Below are 24536 nucleotides of genomic sequence, written 5' to 3'. Positions count from 1 at the left end.
GACCCTTCTATTCCTATGCTTTCTAGTGTTTTTAATAGGAATAGATGTTGTATTTTATCAAATGCTTTTTCTGTGTCTATTGAGATAATCATGTGGTTCTTGTTGGTTTGCTTGTTGATGTGGTCAATTATGTGGATGGTTTTCCTAATATTAAGATTTAAATGATGGTATGGGTATATAAAATGAAAGGGAGGCTTACTATTCTACCAGACCTAATAAACAAAGATCTATGATCGTATGTATGAAAATAGGAATATCAAGTTTTCAATGAATCAATATAATTGAAAGAGTGGGGATTATAGTACACTGGAAAGGCCACTGGATTTAGAGTCCTAAGAGATAACAATTTAGTTTGCCATTGTCTCATTAGAAAAATAAAAGCCAGACCATAAAATAATTCTAAACTCTTTCTTAGTGAGTCTCTCCTTATGAACCTAGTATCAAATAACTTTGATTATTAAAAAGACCATAACTTAAATACTTGGAATTTTTAATTTTTAAAAATTTATTTTCGTGGTCCTCCTTTTACCAATAGAAATAACAACCTATCTAGTCATGGAGAATTTTTAACTTTGGTATTGCCATCTCCCTCATAGTTAGTCTGTAATTCAACAAGGTTGGAACTTTAGAAATGTAGCCTACCATCAGCCTAGTCAGATCTACCAGAACAGTTCCTGCTAGTATTATCCTGGAAAGTCCTTAATGATATAGAAGCCCCTTTATCTCTTCACTTCCAATTTTATTATGAGCCATCAGATTAGAGTTTTAATGGAGAATGGTTAATCAAATGAAAAAGAAGGAATTAGTTCATACTTCCTTAGTGTTTTGGGTTTTTTTATAAAGACTTGAATCTTCCAAATCTTTGCTTTCCATTCCTTTTCCCAAAGTACCTCTCATCTTTAAAAAGAATAAATATAGCAGTGGAGAAGGGCAGAGCCCAAGTTGTGCCTCATTGTGAAAACTGAAACCACTCTGACAATTCTTCCGAACCAACATCTAAAAAGAACCTCAGAATGACAGAAGTCAAAATCTGGCAAGATGGAGAGAGGGGGCTCTTCTCTGGAAAACAATGTGAAAGGTAGGCATAGAAAGTCAATTCTCACAGGAGATGAAGGAACAAGAATAAAACTGCACCCAGAGGAGTGCAGGCTGATCAGCCCTCACTTAATGCACCAGTTTGCAAGCATGGGCATAAGCCAAATTTGGGATCCCAGGGCCCTGACTTCACCCACATTAAAGAGCCAAACAATATACCCACAACACTTGAAGTCCTAGGGCCTGGTGCCAGCCCACAGCAAAGCTGGAAGGTCAGTGGCTCTTGTCCCTTTCAAGCCTGAGTTATTGTGAAGCCCTATAACCAGGGCAAAATAGCTCATAGTGCTAAGTCATGAAAACCAATAGAGAGGAGACTGAATCATGATCTTCTGGAGCTTCTAGCCAAAGACCAAAAAAAAAAACAGACTGGAAAAAAAAGGAGCAAACAGCAAAAGAAATTCCTAACCCTAGAAAATGTCTATGGAAGAAAAGAGAAAGGCATGGAGTAAATAGGAGATGGTGAGATCCAAGCAACCACATGCAAAACTTCAAAAAGAAATAGAAATTGGTCTCAGGAGCTTGAAGAACCCCAAAGGGAATTTAAAAATCAAATAAGTCAAGTGGAAGAAAAATAGGAATAATAAATGAAAATAATGTAAAAAGAAAATAGTTTAAATAGCAAAATTTGCCAAATGAAAAAAGACACACAAAAATCTAATGAAGAAAAGAGTTCCATGAAAGGTAGAATGACCCAAATGGAAGTAGTAGCAATTTAAAAAAAATATAATTGGGCAAATAGAAGCTAATGACTTTAATAGGCATCAAGAAACAATATAATTAAATTAAAAGAATGAAAAATAGAAGAAATATGAAATATCTCACTTAATAAACATGTGGAAACTATATCCATGAGTGATATTTTAAGAATTATTAGACTACCTAAAGGTTATGATAAAAAATGCCTAGACATTATATTACAAGAAATTTTCAAAGAAAACTTCCTTTATATTCTTGAAAAAATGTTGATAAAATAGAAATTGAAAGAATCCACAAATTACAATTACTTCTTGTAATAAATCACCAAATGATAACTCCCAAATATGTTATTGCCAGGTTCAAGAGCTTGCTGGCCAAGGAGAAAATGCTGTAAATAGCCAAAAAATTAAAATTAAAATATCATGAAGCCACAATCATGATTACCCAGGGTCTGGCAGCTTCCACCTAGAGAATTCAGAAGACTTGAAATATGATATTCCAGAAGGAAAGGGAACTAGATTTATGACCAAGAATCATCTACCCATCAAAATGACCATATTATTTTAAGAGGAAATCATGATCATTTAATAAAATAAAGGATTTCCAAGCATTCATGCAGAAAATATGAAACTAAAGCAGAATATTTGATGTCCGTTTACAAAATTCAAGGTATACAAGAAAGAAAAAAAATTATATGCCTCAATAAGGTCAATTTTGTTATATTTCTATATAAAAAATAACATTTGTAGCTCTTAAAATTGTTATCATTATAATAGTAGTTAGAAGTATATATAGGCAGGGTGTTGTAGTAAATTGTTTAGGATGATATACCAAAAAATCAAGAGATTAAAAAGAGTATTACACTAAGAGAAATGAGAAGAGAGAAGTAAAATGGGATAAATTATATCACATAAAGAGGCATGGCGGGGGGGGGGGGAACTATTACAGTGGAGGGGAAGATAAAGGTGGTGATGGGTTATGCTTAAACTTTATTTTCATTGGAATTGGCTCAGAGTGAAAATAACAGCCAGATTCACCAAACTACAAGATTCTGTCTCATCTGACAGAGAAGTAGAAAAGGAATAAGAAAGGGGGTAATAAGGAGGGAAATAATGTTAGGGAGGAGGTAGATGAAGGGGTGTTAAAAGACCCTATCGAAAAGTAGGCAAGGAATAAGAAGGGTGGTAATGGAAAGAAGAGTAATATAAAGGAAGAGGAATGGCGAGAGAGTGATTAAAAGTAAATCACTGTAGTGAAGGGGCAGAGTGAAAGGAGAAAGGACCATAGTGAAAGAGGGAAAAAAATGGAGAGATATACATAAATGGCAATCATAACTGTGAATGTAAATTTGTTGAACTCACCCAAAAAACAGAAGCAAAAAGCAGAGTGGATTAAAAACCAGAATCCTACCATGTGTTCTTTACAAGAAACACATTTGAAGCATGTAATCAAACACAGAGTAAAGGTAAGATGTTGGAGCAGAATCTATAGGGCTTTAACTGAGATAAAAAAAAAAAGCAAGAATAGCAATCATGATCTCAGACAAAGCTGAAGGAAAAATAGATCTGATTAAAAGAGATAAGAGAAGGAAATGACATCTTTTTAAAAAAGTATTATAGACAGTGAAGTAATATCAGTTCTTAACATATATGCACCAAATGATATAGCATCCAGAATTTTAAAGGAGAAACTAAAGTAGCTTAAGGAGGAAATAGTTAGAAAAACTATACTAGTGGAGGAACACAAACACCTCCTATTAGAAATAAATAAATCTGACAAAAAAAAATAAGAAAGAAGTAAAGGAAGTGAATGAAATTTTATAAAAGTTAGGTGTAATGAATATCTGGAGAAATGTGAATTGGGATAAAAAAGAATGAACTTCCTTTTCAGCAACACATGGTATATAAATATTTTGTTTGTTTATGTTACTTAACCATAAAAAAATTATTTTGATTTTGATTTTTTCTTTATTTATATACTATTATTATTACTTTATATTATTTTCTTTTGAAATCTAAATTTGTTAATCTATGAGTTTTATATTTGTATTGTTTCTCCTTCATAATTCATTACTGAACCCTTTTCTGCTATTACAAAGTTTAGAAAAATGAAGTTGATTTTATTTTTAATGTTATTCAAAAGAATTTTAAGACATGTATATGCTGTCTTTCTGACACATAACTGTAATAAAAATTGCCAATATATATTTCATGTTGTAATGTTGTAAACCTCTGGGAATCGGGGAATTATGAATCAAAAACAAATAAGAATTCTGTTTATAATAAAAGAAAAAAATTAAATGTCTAGGAGGGTGCCAGATTAATAACTATTATGTAAGATACCTGCCATGTTAGGTTTATAAATAAATCTTTATTTTCATTAGTTCATAGATTTAGGTAGAAGAGACATCTCAGAAATCATGAGTAAACTAAGGAAACTGTTCCTGCCATTTTCACATATAAAGAGTCCATAATATTATTTTCATTAATGTACAGTCAACAAGCAAATGTCACTGTCAATAATTTCTAAACATTTTCAATATAGCTTTATTTAATATTTGTCACAAAATACATCATTTTAAATGATTTCTAATATTTTAATTACTCTCCTATTAAAATGATTATTGAAATGAACTCATTATTTTAGAATCTAGTAACCTAGTGAAAATAAAATTGCAAAAAATTCTTCTATTTTTACAGGACAAAAGTTTTCTGTGATAGAGTTAGTAGCAAAATTATAATGGCATCCAAGACTAGAAAAATCTTTAGGCTTGAAATCATACTAATATTAATACAGAAAAATCATACTTTATCTGTTTCACTGCTTTCCCTCCCTTTATAAACCATTACAAAATTTTTTTAGGATAATTTTTTCTCAATTAGTATTTTTCTTTAATTTAAAGAAAATATGGACTAAGGGAATATCATTAATAAAATAGTCATATCACTCTTTTCCACTCTCCTTTACCCACATCATTTCCCTTTCTTCCACAAAATACATGAAAAGCTTCATTGTGTAAAGCTTTCAATTAATATACAATAACTATTATATTTTATAAAGTTTTATTAATAATAATGAAAGCAAAAGAACTGCCTGAATTCAGCCCAATCACAGGTCAAAGAGAGAAAGAGAGAGGGAGGAGTTACAACCATATAAATACAATCATGTAAAACAAAAAGACATAGGAAAAGGGAAAGGATTCTAGCTGATACCGAAAAGAATTGTGAGTATTGTAGGGTTTCTTTTTTTTTTTTTTTGAGGTTTAAGAATCTCTAACTATGCATTCCCCTTTGATGATCTTTTGGGAGACTGTCTTCCCAATTGATCATTTAACATAATCAACTTCTAAATTACAATAATTTGGGGATAAAAGGGAGAAACAACAAACCAATGATTGCTAGGTTGACAAAAAGCCCCTTTGGGGCAGTACCATTTGGCATATGAGAATACATTCAAAACAAAAGCATTTCAACCCCCCATAGTTCAATTCACTTCTCAAAGTTCACTCTGGATCTCTGATGCAGTGTGTGGTCTCTACAGGCATCTTTGTGGGACCTTCTCCAAAAGGTTCACCTTTTGGATTCTGGGAGGTAGTCTCTTGTTCTAAATTAGACTCAAATTCAAATTAAAGTTCACAACAACAGCATAGTCCCCCCTGAGGGAATAATACATTCACCTCTGAGAAGGGTACAGGGATACACGACTGAGTTATGAGGTATATGAATCAATTTGCAAAAGGAAATCCAAAATATCCATAGAAAAAAATCCAAACAAAAAAGAAAAAAAATAACTTGTAGATAAAATATAAAAATCAAAGTCTTATTTCTAGAAAATCTAAGTAAAGGAAAAACAAATCTATAACAGGTACTTGAATCAGGGCCTAATTAAAATGATTTAAGCAACTTTAATACTATATTGCACATGCAAGGAAAAACAATAATAAAGTTTCAAAGATCAAAAACATATATATATAGTTTACAATCAGTAACACACTGTCAGCCAAGGAGAGGTAGAATACAAAAGTTTCTTACCAAAAAATAAAGATTCCTTTCCTTTTTAACTTGGCCATAAACCACTATGTGAGTTCAAATGATTTTCATGAATAAAACAGTAATACAGTAGATAATACACATTCAAAGAAGTACCAAAGTTCCCAAAATTCACAATAGCCCAGGTAATGATAATAGCAAACAAACCCACTATCATATTTTACATGAGTTGTTGTGTGACATTTTAAAAATCTATGAATTGATGGATATTTGTCACAATTTTTACAGAGGTAGCAAATCTTTCAACCTTGGCAAACATATTTTTAAACAAAGTAAAACTTATTTGGGTCCAGAACATCACCAAGAAACCTAGATTGTTTGATGGAAGTAAATTAAAATGAAGATTTAAATTATTATACATGCTTAGGAGCTCTTTTTGACTTCCTGCTTTATACAAACTTTTTACCTTGAATACAGTATTCTTTATTATAAATATATGTATATATTTATAAAATATATCATCCATTCAGAAACCACTAGGTATCTAAAATTATATCTGAAGACCCCTTAGAATTACCATTTAAATTCTGAGCTCATTAAATTCTCCAAAGATTGCATACAATTTAACCAGTTTTCTTGAAATCCACCCATCATCATCTATGTGACAATTTTAAGGCAATATCTGATCCTCGATGGATCTAGTGGCAAAGGTTTTGGCCAATATGTTCATGGACTTATACAATGATATTTTGTTCTTCAACAAAGGTAAAGGTACAAATTAAAGATCAATATATGCAAAACAGTAGCTTAAAGTGATTCAGTATTACAGAAAGGTACTGATTGGATTAATACAGATTAACTTAAAAAAATTAAACCTTAAAACAATCGGTAAATACAATAAAATAAGGAAAAGACAAGGTACAGGTAGGAAGTGCAGTCAAAATCATTTTTTTTTATCAATCCAATAGACTTGTTCTATATTATAGGAGGAGAATAAACTAAAAATAGTTCACCATAAACTTCAGATCTCTTTTAAAGTTCCTTCCCCTCCCCCAGTATTTATCATCTTTTCCCATTTCTTTTGTCACAGCTCTGAAGTTTCTGATAGAAGCACTGGGCAGAATGTAAAGAAATTCCATATGGGATGTGGTACAGAAACTGGGCAGGCCAAAATGACATTGGATATAGGGAGATGCATCTACCTCTAGAATCTTAAGATAAGGCAAGCTCTGAACTGCAAAGTATCTAATCAGCACAAAAATCTCCAGGATCAAAAGTAAGAAAACACACCCTAAAGTTGTAAGCTACATGAGCTCTATAATACTCTGTAGAAATGGAAGCTATTTGAGGTAGGCAAAAATCTGAGTTATGCTTTTTAACAACATTATTCCTCAAAAACAAACAAACAAACAAAAAGACCTGAATTGGGTCTGTTTACAGAGTAAACAAGTTAGGAGGCAAAATTTTGAGGGAAACAATAGCATATTTTCATATGATAGAAAAAGTACAGCTCCTTGGTGTTTTGGTTCAAGAGAAAGAAGGAAAGAAACAGGCTTATTTCCCAAAACTGACTTTAAATCCAATGATTTGGAACTAACTGCCCTACCTGCAAACAAAACAAAACAAAACAAACAAACAAAAAAGAAAAACCTTTAGTAACACCATCTAAACCTGGGTCAGCTTAAAAAAAATCTGCTTGAAAACTAGAAGGGGGGGTTCTTTTTTCCAAGTCGAAAAATGGCTATTGCCGGCTAGAAAAACCTATGTGGAGTGTGGAAAGGGAATTGGGATGGAAAGATTTTTTTTTTACATCACCCTCTATGCAGAGACTCGACTTAGAGATAGTAATGGGAGGTGGCAGCAGAGCAGCACACTGGACAGGTGCACAGAGGTTCCAGGAGCAGCAGGGTTGGGAGGCAGGAAGTGGGAAAACAGCAGCAGCAGTGGTAACAGCAGGCAGAGGGTGGAGCAGCAGTGGCCGAGATGGTGCAAAGGGAGGCAGTCTAGGTGGATGGTGAAAACCTTACTAATTTAAATGAAAACCTCTCTTAAAAATATATTTGAGAATTCTTCCTTCATAAGTTAGCCAAAAATGTAAAGATTTAAAAAATACAATAACTAAGTATTATATTTTATAAAGTTTTATTAATAATAACTAAATCAAAAGAACTGCCTGAATTCAGCCTGGTCACAGGTCAACTTATAGCCACTGAAATACAATCACACAAAACAGGAGGACACAGGAAAAGGGAAGAAGATTCAAGGTAATACAGAAAAGAATTTTGGGTAATGTAGTTTTTCTTTTGAAGCTGAAGAATTTCTAACTATACAATTGATTGGTCAAAGCTTCAGTGAGAAACCAGGCAAAAGATAAAATTTAGGTAGGCTAGGTTCATCTCTGAATTCTAGGGTGAATGAAGGGGGAGAAGAAGAGCTGTGTGCAACTCTTTCCTTTGGAGAGAAGGATTTAGTGTAGAACAGAACCAATGGAGTCATTTGGTATGTTAAGAAATCTCAAGAATCCAGAGAAGCTGAACTGTATGGCTGATGCATTTTAATACTTCTAGGGTCATGTAGTTTTACTGTAATATGGCAAACCACACTTTACACATGTGTCTTATTTATCCTTTTATTGTTCAGAAACACCCACAGAAGAGAAAAAGGAGGAAGGAAAGAGCTAGTGTTCAGTGATGTCTTTGGAATCAGAGGATCTGGTTTGATTGCTATCTTTATATGTCTTGGGCAAGTCAATTAATATTCTCCAGCTTCAAGTTTCTATTTATATGATGAGGAGGTTGGATTAGATAGTCTATCAATTTTAAATCATGAGTATATGAGCTAAAATGTTGCTTCTATGAATTTTATGCCCTAATAGGTTATAGTTGATAGCAATATTCCTCCTTCATACATTCCACCAATGAAAAATTCATTTATCTTAAAGAAATTCTGTAAAAATGCAAATACCTTCTTAGAAAACCAAGCCAATTTATCATTTGCACATTCAAGTAAGTGTTAATTTAATGAGATAATCAGATCTAGATTGAGGCATAGCTAAAATCAGCATTTTTTCATTAAGCAGGACTATTGATTGGAGTGAAGAAGGAAGGACAGATTTGGCAAAGAAGGGCAAGGAAAATTAGGAAGCTTTTGGCAGATCCAGTATGATAGACTACAGATAGGAATTGAGGAATCAGAAGGATTGACTTTGAATTTGAATTCTAGGACAGAGTACTTATAATAATATTAGGAGAGGAATTTTATCTTTTTGAGACTGTTTCCTTTTCTAAAAAAGGAAAGATTAAATGGATCCTAACTTTAAATAAAATGAATGATTCTTAACCTTTTTTGATCATGGCAGTGTGGTAAAATCTATGGTTGCCTTCTCAAAATATTTAAAAATGCATGAACTAAAATACATAAGAACACAGAAAAAATTATGCTGAAATACAATCACCAAATTTTATTTTAAAAGTCAAATTTATGGGCACCAGCTTCAAAATCCTTAAATGAAATGACTTCTAATGATAATTTCTACCTAAAATCTTGTGAAATATGTTCCTGTTTCTGAAGACCAAATAAAAGAAAGAGGTAGAAATAATTCAGAATGAAGAAAAAACGGGTGAAAATAAACAAGTGAAATATGACTCAATTATGTAATTTTGCCTAAAGTTAGTTGCAGCTGGAATTCAACATGGCATCTTGATTTAAATAACATACTGCTGTGGAGAGAGGGTCAATGTTTTCATCTTGGCTCTATAATTTTCTTCTTTTGACATGTCAATGCCAATATTTGGACTTCAGTTTACAGAGAATAGGGTAGGGAATTGAATAAAGAAGAACTTTAAGATTTCTTATAGCTTAAAATTTTATGACAGCTTTGTGCCCAATTCATCCAAATATGCACAGCCCAGCCTTTACTAATTGAAGATGTGACTTCCTTAAACTCTTCCTGCTTCTATCCCCAATACTTTTGCTGGTAATAAATGAGAATTGGAAGGGGAGGGCGGAAGGAAAAGAATGGCATTTAAAGAATGGTGCTTTGTGTCATTACTTTATTTCCAAATCTATTAGTAAAATCTTTGTACTTTGGCATGTCTCTTAAGAATACTAAAGGTTAGTGGAAATTGTGCCTTAAATGACTGAGGATTTTTTAGCCTAATGAGTCTTCTTGTCACACTTCCCAAATATTTCCTATTCTTAGAAATGTTTAAGTGAAATATTTTTAAAGGCCTGTGTGTATATACATACATATATATAAATATACACATAGATACACAAAAATATATGCATACTAATAATTAGGAAGTATGCTAAGACTATCTTATACATGTATATTATCTATATTACTATTTATGATATACATATATAGTTATGCCATCCTATTAATATATAATAACAATTAGATACTAATAAGAAATAATCCTTTAAAACTGTCATATATTTGTTAGAGATATGAAACTATTACTAGATATTTTAAAAGTTATTTTTAAATGTTATTTTAAAAGAAAAGAAAAGCTTCAAAGATGTGAAGATAATATATTTTACTCACTAATGATCTGTGGGGGTGAAAAAATATTTCATTTTTTTTCTTCTAGTACAAACTTTTTATAGTAATTTGCTTATTATACTTTACTTTTCTTATGCCCAGAGAAAATTTGATTTATGATTACCATACTATGCTTTTATAATGAGTAACTGATATCATTAGTAATGGAATTAAATATATATGTGTATACATATGTGTATATATATATATATATGTATATTTCTTTCTACCTGTTCCCATTTCTTTTTATCTTGTTTTGTGAAAAATATTAGTTACTCAGTTATTCCACAATAGGAGGAGAATTGTTTAGGGATTATATGAACTAATGGATAGAAACAGGACAACACAAAGCAAATAATGCACTATAAACAAATCCTGTCAAACTATTTTATATAAGCAGAGAATATATAAAGTCATTAAAGAGATAATATTGGAATAAAAAAAAGCATTTGAATCAGTTGGGGTGTTTTCTGCCTCTTTTTTTTTTTTACTATGAACATTCTGCCTTTGAAGAATCCCTTTCTTCTATGAATTTTTTAGGGCTCCTTTTCCATGTGTACTGCTCTGCTTTTTAAGAAGTTGTTTTTTTTTCAGTCAATGAATTTTTGTATTTTTTTTAAACATTTGGTCAATTCTGTTTTTCAAGGTGTTATATTCTTCAATATGTCAGTGTCTTTTTTTTTTACTATTCTATTCCCTTTATAAATTTTTTTTGCTTCTTTCTCATTTCTTTTTTCCAATTTTTCCTCTGTCCATTATGTCTTTCTTTAACCTTTCCAAGAATTCTCATTGGTGCCCTGTCCAGTTACAATTTTACTTTGATGAATTTGATGCAGCTGTTCTCACATTATAGTTTTCTTCCCAGTTTGTTGCTTGATCATCCCTGCCACTGTACTAGTTTTCTTTGGTAGGCATTGTGTTGTTTTTGTTCATTTTTCCAAGCTCTTTCATTATTTGAAACTATTAAAAAAATTTTTTTTCTGATCACCACATCATGGTAAGGCACTTTCTAAAGCTTCAGACTTTTTTGTACTTCTTTTTTAAGAGATGGTTCTGGGATCTTGAAAGTTTTGGGTATTTCCTAATTTTTGTGATATGGGTGAAGGTGTGGTTACTGTTCTGTTGGTCATGTCTTGATGTTTATTGGTAAGGACCACTATTCTCCTTCTGCTACAAGTACTAATGCTCCTCTTTGAAATTCTGACTAGAACCTCTGCTTCCTTATCACTGACATTCAACAGTAATCTCCTCTTTGGAACTGTAGCCCAGAACTATGTACGGGCACTAGAGTTGTCAATCAACACTACCTGTCCCCAATGCCAGTAATGGGTTCCATTGTAATCACTTTCTGAGTATTGGTCTAACTTCATTATAAGTTCTTGTCTTAGAACTACTGAAACTGCTACTGCTTCTATAACTACTATGTGTCCTTGACAGATTTCTACTCAGTTTTCTTGAGACAAAAAACTATACTTATACATTTCACTCTGACCTCTTTTTGGCTCTACTAATCTAAAATTGTATTTGATTCATTCTTTTAAAGATGCATAGAGGGGAATGTTGAGTGTATTTAGTTGGGTTGCTGCCTCTAAGCCATCAAATTAGTTCTACCCTCTGCTGTTATTTTTAAACAAAATGAAAAACTTTATTATTAAATTGCATCTTATTCAATTTGGTCTAATATGTTAGCCTGCTGAGATTTTTGTTGTTGTTATTGGTTTTTTTTCAGACATTACTTTTAGACTTTATTCATTTTATCCATTTCTTTATCCAAGACACTTTAAAAATTATAACAAATGAGTAATTAATTCATGGTTACTCTTGATTTCATTAAACAATTTCCAATGCACATAATTAGTTATATATTCCATCACTTTGACTCTAAGAAGTTTAAGGGAGAAATTGACAAAATTATGTTAAAATATTATTGGCTTATCAAACTCCAAAAGAATTATTGAATACAACTAGAATTTATTAGAACAAAATTCATTTACAAGAATAAAAATATCAAGAATATCAAGGGAATAAATGGAAAAAAATGGCAAGTAATTGAACCTTGCAATATCAGATCATTAACTATATTACAAATCTGTAGTATACTTTAATTTGTAATGTACTCTAATCATTAAAGCAACTTAGGAATAATGAAATTGATCACTGGAACAAAGTGTGTTAGACACACACACATACACACACACACACATGAGTGCAAAAATCTTTGTTTGATAAGGCCAAAGATCTCATTATTGGGTCAAGAACAAACTATTTGATCAATTCTTTTGGGATGATTGCAATATAATATGGCAGAAACTAGATATAGACCAGTATCTCATTCCATATATAAAGATAGACTCAAAATGAGTGCAAACTTTAAAAATAAAAGATGACATAATCAAATTAATGGACAAGGGAATAAATTGCCTATCAGGTGTATTGATAGGGGAAAATTCATGACCATAAAAGAAACTGAGAGGTTCATAGGAAATAAAAACATATAATTTAGATCATATAAAATTAAAAGATTATTTTGGTGTTAATGCAGATGAAATTAAAAAGCAGGAAATAGGAAACTTTTTTTAAAGTTTCTCTAATAAAGGTCTCATAATCTCAAATATACACATAAATGTATGGGACTGAAACAAATTCATTAGAATGAGTGAGATAACACAATATAAAGTCAAGGAATATAAATAGGTAATTTTCAAAGTAAGAAATAATAGTTACTAATAGTAATGAGAAAATTCTCTAAATCACTTGTGACAGAGGCTGGCACTAAAGGAAGAGTGCCAAGTGGAATCTTTCTCCTCATTGGAGAAAGGGTTCCAGGAGGCTAGAATCTTGAGTAAGCATAAGGTTCCTTCTGAAGAGCAGTTGGTCTCTCAGTTTTGAGAAGCTGAAGAGAGAGGGCTGGTTAAGACTTTCTCCTGAGAGTTACCCACCTTTTTCCTACTAGTAACTGAAAATTCTTTCACCCAACATTTCACAATTGAAAAGACTACTGAAGAGAAACCTGAGAAAATACATTTGAGTCTCTGTCAGACTTTACCTCAGCTCCTGCTGCCCTGGGTCTGAACTGTGGCCCAGGGACTCAACCCAGGGTCAGTCAACCTGACTATTTCTCAGGGGGCTCAGATTGCCAAAGCCTGAGTTCCCCTTCAAACTCAAGGAGGGAGGGAAAGGGATTAGTTAGAGAAATGACCCCCTTTTCCCCACTTTCCTTTCCCATTCTTTTCTCTGCCAACCATTCCTTTGTATTACCCTAATTGAATTAATGTATATTAAAGTAGTTATCCTTTCCCAAATTTGAATCAAGTGTGAGTGGAACAGCCTAAATAGGGAGTGAAACATTTTACCTCTAGTAGTGGAGGAGGGGAGACAAGAGGGACAAGAGCAAATCTGTGAGAGCAGCCATAGCTGAGCCAAGGCTATAGGGGGAAACTAATTAAACCCCTTCTTCTCTCTCTGAGCCAACCTAAACATCAGCTGTCTCTCCTAGATCCTGTTTCTTTTACCACCTACAAACCTTGTCCGTTACACACTAATAATTGGATAAATGCAAATTAAAAACCACTCTGAAGTATGAACTTACAACCATCGGATTGGATAAAATTACAAAGGTGAAAATGACACATTCTAGATCAGTTTTGGGAAAACTGATACACTAGTTCATAATTGGTGAAGCTGTAAAGTAATCTAACAATTCTATAAAGTAATTTGGAATTATGACTCACCAGCTATAAAACAACTTATACTCTTTGACCTAGTAAAACTGCTAATAGTTTTATATCCAAAAGAGATAAAAAAGAACTCATATATGTAAAATTCTCATATCAACTCTTTATGGCAAGAAAGAATTTAAAATAAGAGTATGCTTATTGATTGGGGAATTGCTAAACAAGTTATGTTATATACATTTGAGAAAGTGTAATTTAAAAACCTGTAAGGATTTAAATGAATGGATAGAGTACAAAGTGAGTACAACCAGCAGAATTAAATACAGGAATACACACACAGCTACATATCCAACAAAATTGTAAAGATAATCACATTTAAAAAATTAAAAATTCATGAACTGTTAAAAAATGGCCAAGTAGAATTAAAAAGACTCATCATGAAAAATGCTATTCACTTCTAGATAAAGAACTAATAGACACCAGAAATTGAGATATACGTGTGCTGTTCATGTGTCTCTTTCTTCCTTTTTTTGGGGGGAGGGGGGACATGCTTATTTTGCATGACTGTATATATTTTGATGAGTTTTGCTTTTTTTACTTTCTTAATGTATGGGAGGAAACAGCTAGAGGGAGGATTTGGAACTGAAAAAATAATTTAAAATATCTGTGCTTTAAAAAATAGATAACTTATCTACCACATTTTCTTGATCTGCCAAGCAGTCTAATAACTGATAAAAAAAGTAAATGAGTTTTCCTCCCATGACCTGTTCTTCATGAAGCCATGGTGATTCTTTGTGATTAATGCTTCCTTTTCTAGATGTTTAATAAAAATTCCAATTACTAGTACTACTGATAATAATTACAATAACAGCAATGATAAATCATGTAATTTTCCCTAATATTCCCTTTAATGACCCCATTGCCTTAAACATGAGGACCCAATTCCCTAATTTTAAGACTTGTAAGCTAGTTCCAGAAAGAAGACATTTCTATACTACATATATTCTTCTAAAACATGCTATAGATGATAAGTTGTCCAACAATTTAGAGGAATGAGAGATAAATTAATATTGGTGTACTCTTATAAAACAATACTTGACCTAGAATTAAAGGAAAATTAAGCCATATATAATTAATGATGACATTTCTTGTTATGGCTCATAAAGTGGTTGTTCTCACCAAAAAAAAAACTTTTGAGGAAGACAATTAAGGTATTAATCCCATTATACTCATGATAAAACCCAAACTCAGAGAAGTCTAATAATTTTCCCAGGGTCATATGTCCAAGTAAGTAGTTCAGCCCAAGCAGGTCACATTACTAAATATTATCCACAATGACTCTAACCTAGTTCTGTTCAAGAAGCACAAAATTGTCTTATATTTATATCTAATTTTCAGCTCAAGTATATATATAACTATTAAGAAAACAATGTGGTATAGTACAGCATGCTGCTACATCTTATGTCTCAGCACCAAGAATAGCAGATACATATAAATTATTAAAGCATAGCTGTATAAGTTATAAACTCTCAGAAGTAAATTAGCCTTAGATTTTACAATGTTACAAAAGGATTTGCTTATTAAAATAGGTCTCCCTTAGCTGTGGTTTTGTTTTCCATGTTTTCAGCTATCAACACAAAGCTGTGGGATTCCTCTGTTGAGTCTCTGGAAGTAGTCTGATAAGAAGAGGAAGTGAAGGTCTCTTCTGCTTCTAGTTTTGATATATTTTTTTTACTTTAACTATTTTTTTCTTTTTTTATGAAAAAGTGAGAGGCCATAGAGTGCTAACCAGAGGTCAGGGGTCGGGAGATAAAAGACAGATACATGGAGCAAAGGTTTGCTTATATACATGATTTCAACCATTCGTAGTAGGTCTTGGAATGTATCCTTATGCATATGGGGACACTACTATATTAATGAAGAAGTCAACATGATACAATGGAAGAATTCTGATTATGCTATTAGAGGACATAATTTTATATGCACACTCACCTTTATATTGACTTTAAACAATTTCCTTGTTCTGAGTTTCAGAATCTTAGTTTTCTTATCTTTTCAATGAGAGGTTTGGACTAGATGATGTTTAATATCTCTTCCAACTATAAAAATTAGATTATAATTATATGTTTACTAGTAAACAACTTGTCAAGTGAGTATTAAATGCCATTGTATATGTCTATTGGGATTGTAGAGAGAAAATATATTATCCTCAAGATAATAGTGGAGATATTGCTTATTCTGCATTTGATGATATGAATTTATTTTGTTGACTACAACCTAGGAAAATCTGGCAAAAACAATTGTCTTCACCAAGGTAATCACAATTTCAGTCACATATCAGATTACAAAAAGAATACATATCTAATTTAGAGTTTTTTTACCAGTGTGAAATGGATGAACTTAGGTAGACAACATAGAGGAACAGGCTAAATACATCTTCAGTATGTATTTTAATAATTTTATCTATAAAGATTGAAGACATCCATACTTAAGGGTAAGTACAGACATACTTCCCCTAGTTCATCACTATAAAAATATCATTAATTTGGACTGCATTTAGATTTTGAAATAATATAACTATGTGCTGTGATAAAAAAAGTATCTTTTGTTTATTTTTTGCTATAAGATAGTTTAATTCAGAAGTGATAAAAAGGAAAATGTGAGATAACACAACATACAGATAATTCAAAATGGAGTAACAATATAAACACTGAAAATAAGGAATTTTTTATAGGTTACCAATAGTGGAAATTTGTCTATCTCTACCTTGCCATGGACAAAAAATATTTGGAACATTATTTATAGTAGATTTTTATCAGAACTACAGTTAATCTTTCATTAGAAGTTAGGTAAATAAGAAGCCATGTACTGGGGTAACCAATCTATTTTGTTTTTATTACAACAGCTATGTCATTCACAGTTCAAAAGACACTAAAAACTGAAGGACTATGTCTCCTGTGATAAGTTCCTTTTCCTCATTTTCCAACTATCTTCAAATATTATCAAAGAAATGCAAGGAAGTTGTGCACAAAAGAGAATGAAGTACTAAGTAATTCTTGATCTCAGAATTCAAATCTATTTATTAAATTGTATATGAAATTGGCAAATTAATAATTATTTCATTATATAATTAACTTGAAATGCCCTCCCTAAATAGATGCAAAATTATAACTCAAATCTGAAATACATTAGCATTTATATAGCACTTTAAGTCATGCAGGTATTTTACATGTATTATCATATTTTATTCCCAAAACAAACCTACAAAGTAGGTACTATTACAGTACCAATTTTATAGATGAGAAGAATAGGGTTAAGATAGATATTGTGAATTGCTTAGCATCAGACAAGTAGTAAGTGATTTGAACTCAGATCTTCTGTCACATTTTCCAATCTTCTCTCAAGTTTATTCACATGGACTAGGACTTGAAACAATCCTTTGATTCCATACATTTTCAAACATTTGAAATCAAATCCTTAACTAACTAGAACTGGCAGATGAAAAGTTTCACATATATTAATGTGATTTTAGAGTAGTGGGATCCATGCCTTATCTTGGGCTTTTTTTTTTTCCTTTTCAGTTGCTGTGAATGTGGCTGTGACAGGGCTTCTTCCCTGTGCGCTGTTGCCCATCCAAGCCTAATATGGTTAGTGTTCCCCTCAAGTTTTTTTCACTCCTTGGTTTTACTTCCAATATGCATTTTGTTCCCCCATTCATGTGCCCCAAACTAGTGCATTTTATTAGCTCATGATGGATCTTATTAAAACTATATTATCCCATTAAAATTAGGATAGTGCCCTAAAGGTTACTATGTTTCTGTGATAATAGTTTATTTAAAACAAGATATGTGGAAATATTATATGGGGAGAGAGAGAGGGAGAGAGAGAGAGAGAGAGAGAGAGAGAGAGAGAGAGAGAGAGAGAGAGAGAGAGAGAGAGAGAGATGGAATGAGAATGATTTTGATATTATTTTCCTTGGGGATGAAGTGGTGAGAATGTACTAGACATTAGATGAACTGGAAAAGATTTCATGTAAATAGAGACACTTAAGCTATGGCCCTAAAGAAGCTGGTGATTTAAAGAAGCATTGGATGAAGGGGGAAAAGGAGAATTCTAGATATGGGACTGGAAACATGTGCATGCACAGATTAAAAGGCCAAATTAAGGGAACAGCAACTGGGCCAATTTGGCTAGAAATAGAATTTAAAAAGTGAAAGGATGGTGGCACTTAAGTGAAATTCATTTTAAATGGTTAGAACAAGACTATGAAGGATTTTAAAATCCACACAGAAATGTTTTATTTTATCTTATAATTAAGAAGTCACTAAACATTCTTCATCGGGCTCATAATAATGACAAATTCATGCTTTCAGAATATCAGTTTGTAGTTCTTTGGAGAACAGATTGGTGATGGAAGAACTTTGAGGTAAGGAGATCATTTGGAAGAGGTTAAGGGAGTGATGATGAAGACCTGACCTAAGTTGGTTACCATGACCAGAGAGACAAGGATGAGTGTGAAGTTTGTTGAGGAGTTAGGATTAATAGAATTTAACAATGGATTGTGTATTAGGAAGGGTAATGAAAAGAAGAGAAATGACAAAAGGCAGTAGAAGGGATGCCATATCCATTCTACATTTGTCATGCTTTTCATGGAACAAAAGTAAAATCATACATGAAAATAGTATATGACTGTCCTCAAGGTGATTTGACTTTACTGTTCCTTCAGAAAGAACAATGTAACTGGCATGCAATATTTACATTCTTACATTTTTATTAATAGTACTTATGTTTCAATCAAATCATACATAAATATTTTGCAAACGCTAAAATTGCTATTGACCTATTTGTTCTGGTTGGTAGATATCTATTTTGTATTTTTTAATATGGAGTTTACCTTTTTAGTCAAATATAATCAAAACTGAAATCCTCTGAGAAATATTTCCTAGAATTATACAAATCCTAGAGCTATATATTAATATGATATTTGCTGAATTCTTTTTGTACAATCAAATTTTGAGGATATCACAAATGTATCTCTGTAGATAGATGGGTCATTCACAATGAGAAATAAAAACAAAACAAAACACTGAATAATTAACTGGTCATAAAGTGTTTCCTCACTATTTCAATTCAAAATCTTCAAAGTGAAGTTAAGGATATGGTACCCATAATTTCCTTTTGTTTTGTCTTTAAAATTTGGAATATCAATGATGAATCACAGAAACCTGAATTGTTATAGTTTTCCTTTTTTTTAAAGATAGAAACTGTGAGTTTATGGTATAATTACTCCTGTGATTTAAAAATATTTGAATAAATGAAACCTGGCAACTGAATTGCATATCATGGCTAATTCAGTGTCCTATTTAATCATTTTTTAAAAATAAAGGACAATAATGGCATATTAAATTGATAGATGTCAGAAAGTCTGGGGTCCAAAAACAATTTGATAAAATTATAAATTGTATATAAATTGTATATATGTATATATACATATATATGTTTATATATATATATATATATATGTGTGTGTGTATTATTTAATAAAGGAAAGTCCATCATCAGAGATTTCCAAAACTGAAGAAATAAGAAATATAGTTTAAAACTAAAAATTCTACCAATCCCAGTGCTTACATCTTGAAACACATAGGCAAAATTGAGAATTCCTAGGCTCAAAAAGTTTATATTTCACTGAGTAGAAAAACAAGAGAGACAAAAATATTTTTAGTGGGAATCTGAAGAAGTCAATTAATAGCTAATATTTATTAAAATCAGCACTTGAAAGGTGAATTTCATAAATAATGAAAACAAAAATGATTACTGATTATTATAGCCAACTTGAATTATAAAGCAAAGATAATTTCTCAAAATGCTAATCTAAATTTAAGAAAAAGAAGAAAATAATTATTTCACAATTTGAAGACTACAGTCAAAGATTTGTGGACAGCCCAAAGAAATGCCTTCCAAATTGATTTCCTATAAAGGGAAAGTAGTTCATTGTTAAAATTGATGTGTAATTACCCTTATAATTATTTAGGACAGTGATAAATATAAATAAATAAAAAGTGATAAAAATAAATAGTGAGAGATATTGTAACTAAATTTATTAATATCTGACTACCAATTCCAAATTGCCCTGATGTCACAAGCAGAATATGATATAGAGTAAATACAGGGAAAACCAAAAAAATAGAACCCTCTGACCCGCCAAAAAATGGTATGCTATGGTAGTGGCTATGTGACAATTTAAAAGCAGAAGTAGACAACTAATAGTGTGAGCTATTTTTTAAATGTATGCTTATTTAAATATTTTGAAAGTAATACGTTTTATAAAAGTCTAATTTAATAACTAAGGCATCCTGTTTTGTTTGGTTTGGTGCATGAAGCCATATTCTCAATCATAGAAATTGCTTTGAAATTTTGTTTTAATTACAACATGTCTGGAATTTCTTAAAAGTTACTACATTATTTGTTCCGTGAATATTCATGGCTTTTCTGGGACCTGAAAACAATGAAATATATAGAAATATCTGACTGTAATTAAATGACCAACAAAGGTCTTTATTCACAATAATCCTAAAATGTGTTATTGTACTATGAGGTATTATAGAACATTATTTGAAACTCATTGATTTAGACACTTTCCAGAAGCAACCATGAAGCTCTGCAGAATCCAGGGCTACATTGACAGGTTTTCAGGTAAAAGGTACCTGTTATATACTCAGATTTGTTGATTTCTTTTTATAGAGGATTACAATTCCAACTATTCCATTTTCCTAGTGTTACTTGACTTAACATCAGTAAGAGGCAAAAGATAAACAGACCTTCTTGGAACTGTACTTTATTGTTACCAAATTTTGTGGGCAGAACCCTACCCTACAATTATAAAATGCAACTATAGAAACAAAAATGACTAAGTAGAAAAAATAATATTTAAACTATATAAATAATAAAGTTGTATCTCAGTGCTTACCAGAATAGACAAAACCTTATCTTTCTTAGTTAATATAAAATTGTGACTACCTAGAAAGTAATTTTAAGATTGATTCTTGGTTATGAGAGTAGGTATGGAAATACCAGATCACTTTACTTTAATAACAATTTCAGTGATAAAATAGTTATTTCATCATTTCTTTTGTGGTTCTGATCTATCTGTCTATCTATACTTCTATAACTGGGGGGAAAAGATTCTATATGGTCCTAAAGAAGAAACTGCTAATGGTACAGCTCTTTCCAGAACACTCAGAAGAATGCTTTTACAGTTGAGAAACTGGAGAACATCACAGCAGACCATTTGGACTCAGGTCCTTGTACAGAAATAGCTCCATAAACTCAATTAATTGAGGTAGGAACCCATTTTGGTTCATCTCCACAGTCCTTAGCAAGGACTAGTTTGTAATAAATATGAAAAAGCATCCAGAATTCTGATGGATGAATGAAAGAAATACAGTTATTAAACACTTCCTGTATAAGCCAGGTACCCTATTATTCATATAGATGAAAGGGCATATTCCTTGCCCCCCAGAAGCTTGTAGTCTAATGGAGGTGGGTGGGGGCTGTTGTCATTAATGTTTAATTAAGCCTTTTAAATGTTTTTTTGTAAACTTTTTTACAAAATGCTACTTTAAGAATTTAGAAGGAAGATTATTTTTGGTTGTTTTGGTGAATAAAGCCATATATGTTTCACTATTCTAGTTTTCATAATTCACATTAAAACAGAGATTATTATTAGAGCCATGGGAGAATCTTTGACATGTCTTTTCTAAAAGTAATATATATTTGACTACTATTAATTGAGAAAAAAGTAAGTATATATGGTATAGGTATTACACACAGTTGTATGGATAGGACACTTGGGTAGATGACAATATGTGATTTAAAATATAACTGAGAAGGTTGGATTTGAAGCCTTGTCTAGCTTGTAGTTACTCAGAGATCAATCATACTCTAACCTCAGACAAGGTGAGTGGATTAAGTCAGAGAAGGAGAAAGGCCTGGTAATTTGTTGGAATTGAACCTCAGTTTTGGATTGGCAAATCAGATTTGCCTTATAGGATAAGTTCTACCACTTGTTCCATGAAAAGGAAGTCCTTTCATCTCTCTGGTATTCCTGCTGCTGTTATTATTCTTATTCTTATTTGCAAAATGAAGAGATTGAACTAAATATTCTCCAAACTTTCTTTCATATTTATCTGTGTTCAGCTAAAGGGAAATGGTCAAAATTAATATAAATTCTTAACCCAGGATTTTTGTTTATTTCTCACTGAAATACCAAACATGCATTTCTGTCATTCTACTGGTTTTGTTGGCAAAAACCTTCTGTTTGTGTTTTGAGGACTGCATTAATATTGAAAGCTGTTCCTTTAAATTTTGACATTTGGGCATCTAGATGGCTCAGTGTAGTGAGAGCCAGGCATGAAGTTGAGAGGTCTTGGTTCTAAATTTGCCTCAGATACTTTCTAGATGTATGACTTTGGGCAAGTCACTTAGCCCCAGTTGCCTAGCCCTTACCACACTTGTGCTTTGGAACCAATACCTGTTATAATGGTAAAAAAAAAAATTCTGGCATGTAATAATGAAATCACTGTTTTAAGCATTGTTTTGAACCATTATAAATGTCACATAATTCATTTAAGAGAGACTTTTATATGTCTATCATACTCTACTAGGTGTACAAATAGAAGCACACTCTCAAAGACTAGTGTGGAGAGTGATGGTGAAGTTGTATGACACAAGATATTGATTTCATGATGTTGATTTCAGATATGAATTATTAATTTTTCAATTATTGGTGCTAAGAAATCCAATGTATCCTCTTCACCAAAACTAAAAAATATTAAAATTATCTATACATATGCATACATAAACATATGCATATACATCTTAACTGCTTGGTGAGAAAGCTACGTAAATTATGAAATGAACAGCATGAAATGAACACTTTGAGAAAGGTTACACCCCAAATCAAATCCTGATTTTTAAAATTCCCAAGTGACCCTTGGCAAGTCAATTAACATTTTTTCCTCAATTTATTCACATGTAAAATGGACTTTATGACCCCTATGGTCTTTTTTGTTCTTGTCCTATGAACTTATTATAATGATCCAGGAACAGTTTTCTCCTAAGCGCCACAGTTTACTTCTTTGGCTCTCTTTGTGCTTTCGACAGTCTTTCAAGTATGTTTCAAGTATGACTTAGTCCTACATAAGTAAAAGGAGGAAGCAATATTTTATAGTAAATATTTAACCCCATAGATTTTTCAAGAATATAGGATAATTCCTTAGTACATGCTCTGCATTTGCTTTAAGACAGTGAATCTCTCCACATATACATACCAGGATTTGGACTGAATAACATCAGATTTTTCAGAATATATATATATTTTCATTTCCTGAATACACTTTTTAAAAAAATGTGTTCCTTGTGGCTAGCATATTTGTTGCTGATTCTCAGCAAAATGATGAATAATAGATTGCCTTTCTTGAACTATATTATCTCAGAACTCCTCTGGGCACAATCCCATCCAATTTTTTTTAAATGACATTCTGCTCTGAATCTCCCACTTTTACTTCACTATTTTACTTCACTACTCTATCACTTTTGATGTCAGGAATTATACTCTAAAAGATTTCATATTCCTCTGTTTGAGAAATTCCTCAGTCCAAGAATTGGCCCTACTGCATGTGAAAATGTTCATAATGCTTGGATATTGTATATATTGTCTTCATTGTGCCACTGAGTATATATATATATATATATATATATATATATTAGAAGAGGAGAAATTCACTCTTCTGATATCGTCTATTTGTTTTGTTTTTAGTAATATAATTATTGTATAAGGTAGATTTTCTCTTTAGATATAATGATGTAATTTTTTTACAATTTTGTAACATAATAATGAAAAAAATTAAACACAAGAAATACCTCAAATTTAGTTAATTTATTCCCTGAAACTGGAATATGCATTTTAACAATAAATTTTGTTTTCTTACTTCTATTCATTCAATTGAGAGATTCTAGCTTGTTGGTTCAATTCATTAAATCAAAGATTTTAAACATCACATCTCAGATATGTTATTTTTAATGTAATGAACATTTTTCCACAATAGACTTTCCTACATTCCAATTGAAACCAATTTTCCAGAAAAAGACAATAATATTTATACTCAGTAATATCTGTTTATATTAAGTCTGCAAATGTATAGCTGGAGCACTTAGAAAAGGCCTTTTAAAAATCCCATATTCCCCAAATTACCTTTTTTGGCATACTTCAAATATGCTTACATTGAATTTGAGCATATGTCGACCTATTACCTTGACTCATTAGTTTCTGTGTTTTCATTCCTTTTCCTGCTTCCTTAGAGAGGCTCAAGTGGTAAGGGAAATGGAGTTCAGTGTGCTTGAAACATCAGGCTTGAAATTCAGAGCATTTAGTTTTCAAATGAGGCTGATCAGTCACTTACTCTATGACCTTAAAAATCAAATGACTCTTTTTTCAGGAATTCAGTCTTTTCATTATTAACAGGAATAATGATT

At 31.7% G+C, this 24536-nt stretch overlaps 1 protein-coding gene across 6 annotated transcripts in view; it reads left to right on the top strand.

Annotated features, from left to right (window-relative positions):
* The window catches only part of EPHA5 (EPH receptor A5), a 507554-nt gene that overhangs the window by 425116 nt on the left and 57902 nt on the right, over window positions 1–24536 (top strand). For 3 of the 6 annotated variants that reach the window (XM_007496389.2, XM_056802681.1, XM_001367991.3), the window contains one exon: window positions 17582–17647. The exons of the other annotated variants lie outside the window; for them this stretch is intronic. In XM_007496389.2, coding sequence (XP_007496451.1) covers window positions 17582–17647 — 66 coding nt within the window. The remainder of the gene's footprint in view (window positions 1–17581; window positions 17648–24536) is intronic. 6 annotated transcript variants of the gene reach the window in all.

The sequence above is a fragment of the Monodelphis domestica genome, chromosome 6, assembly GCF_027887165.1.
Source record: "Monodelphis domestica isolate mMonDom1 chromosome 6, mMonDom1.pri, whole genome shotgun sequence".
Classification (NCBI taxonomy): Eukaryota; Metazoa; Chordata; class Mammalia; order Didelphimorphia; family Didelphidae; genus Monodelphis; species Monodelphis domestica.
The sequence above is the reverse complement of the archived record's forward strand: the minus strand, read 5'-3'. Positions and strand labels throughout refer to the sequence as shown.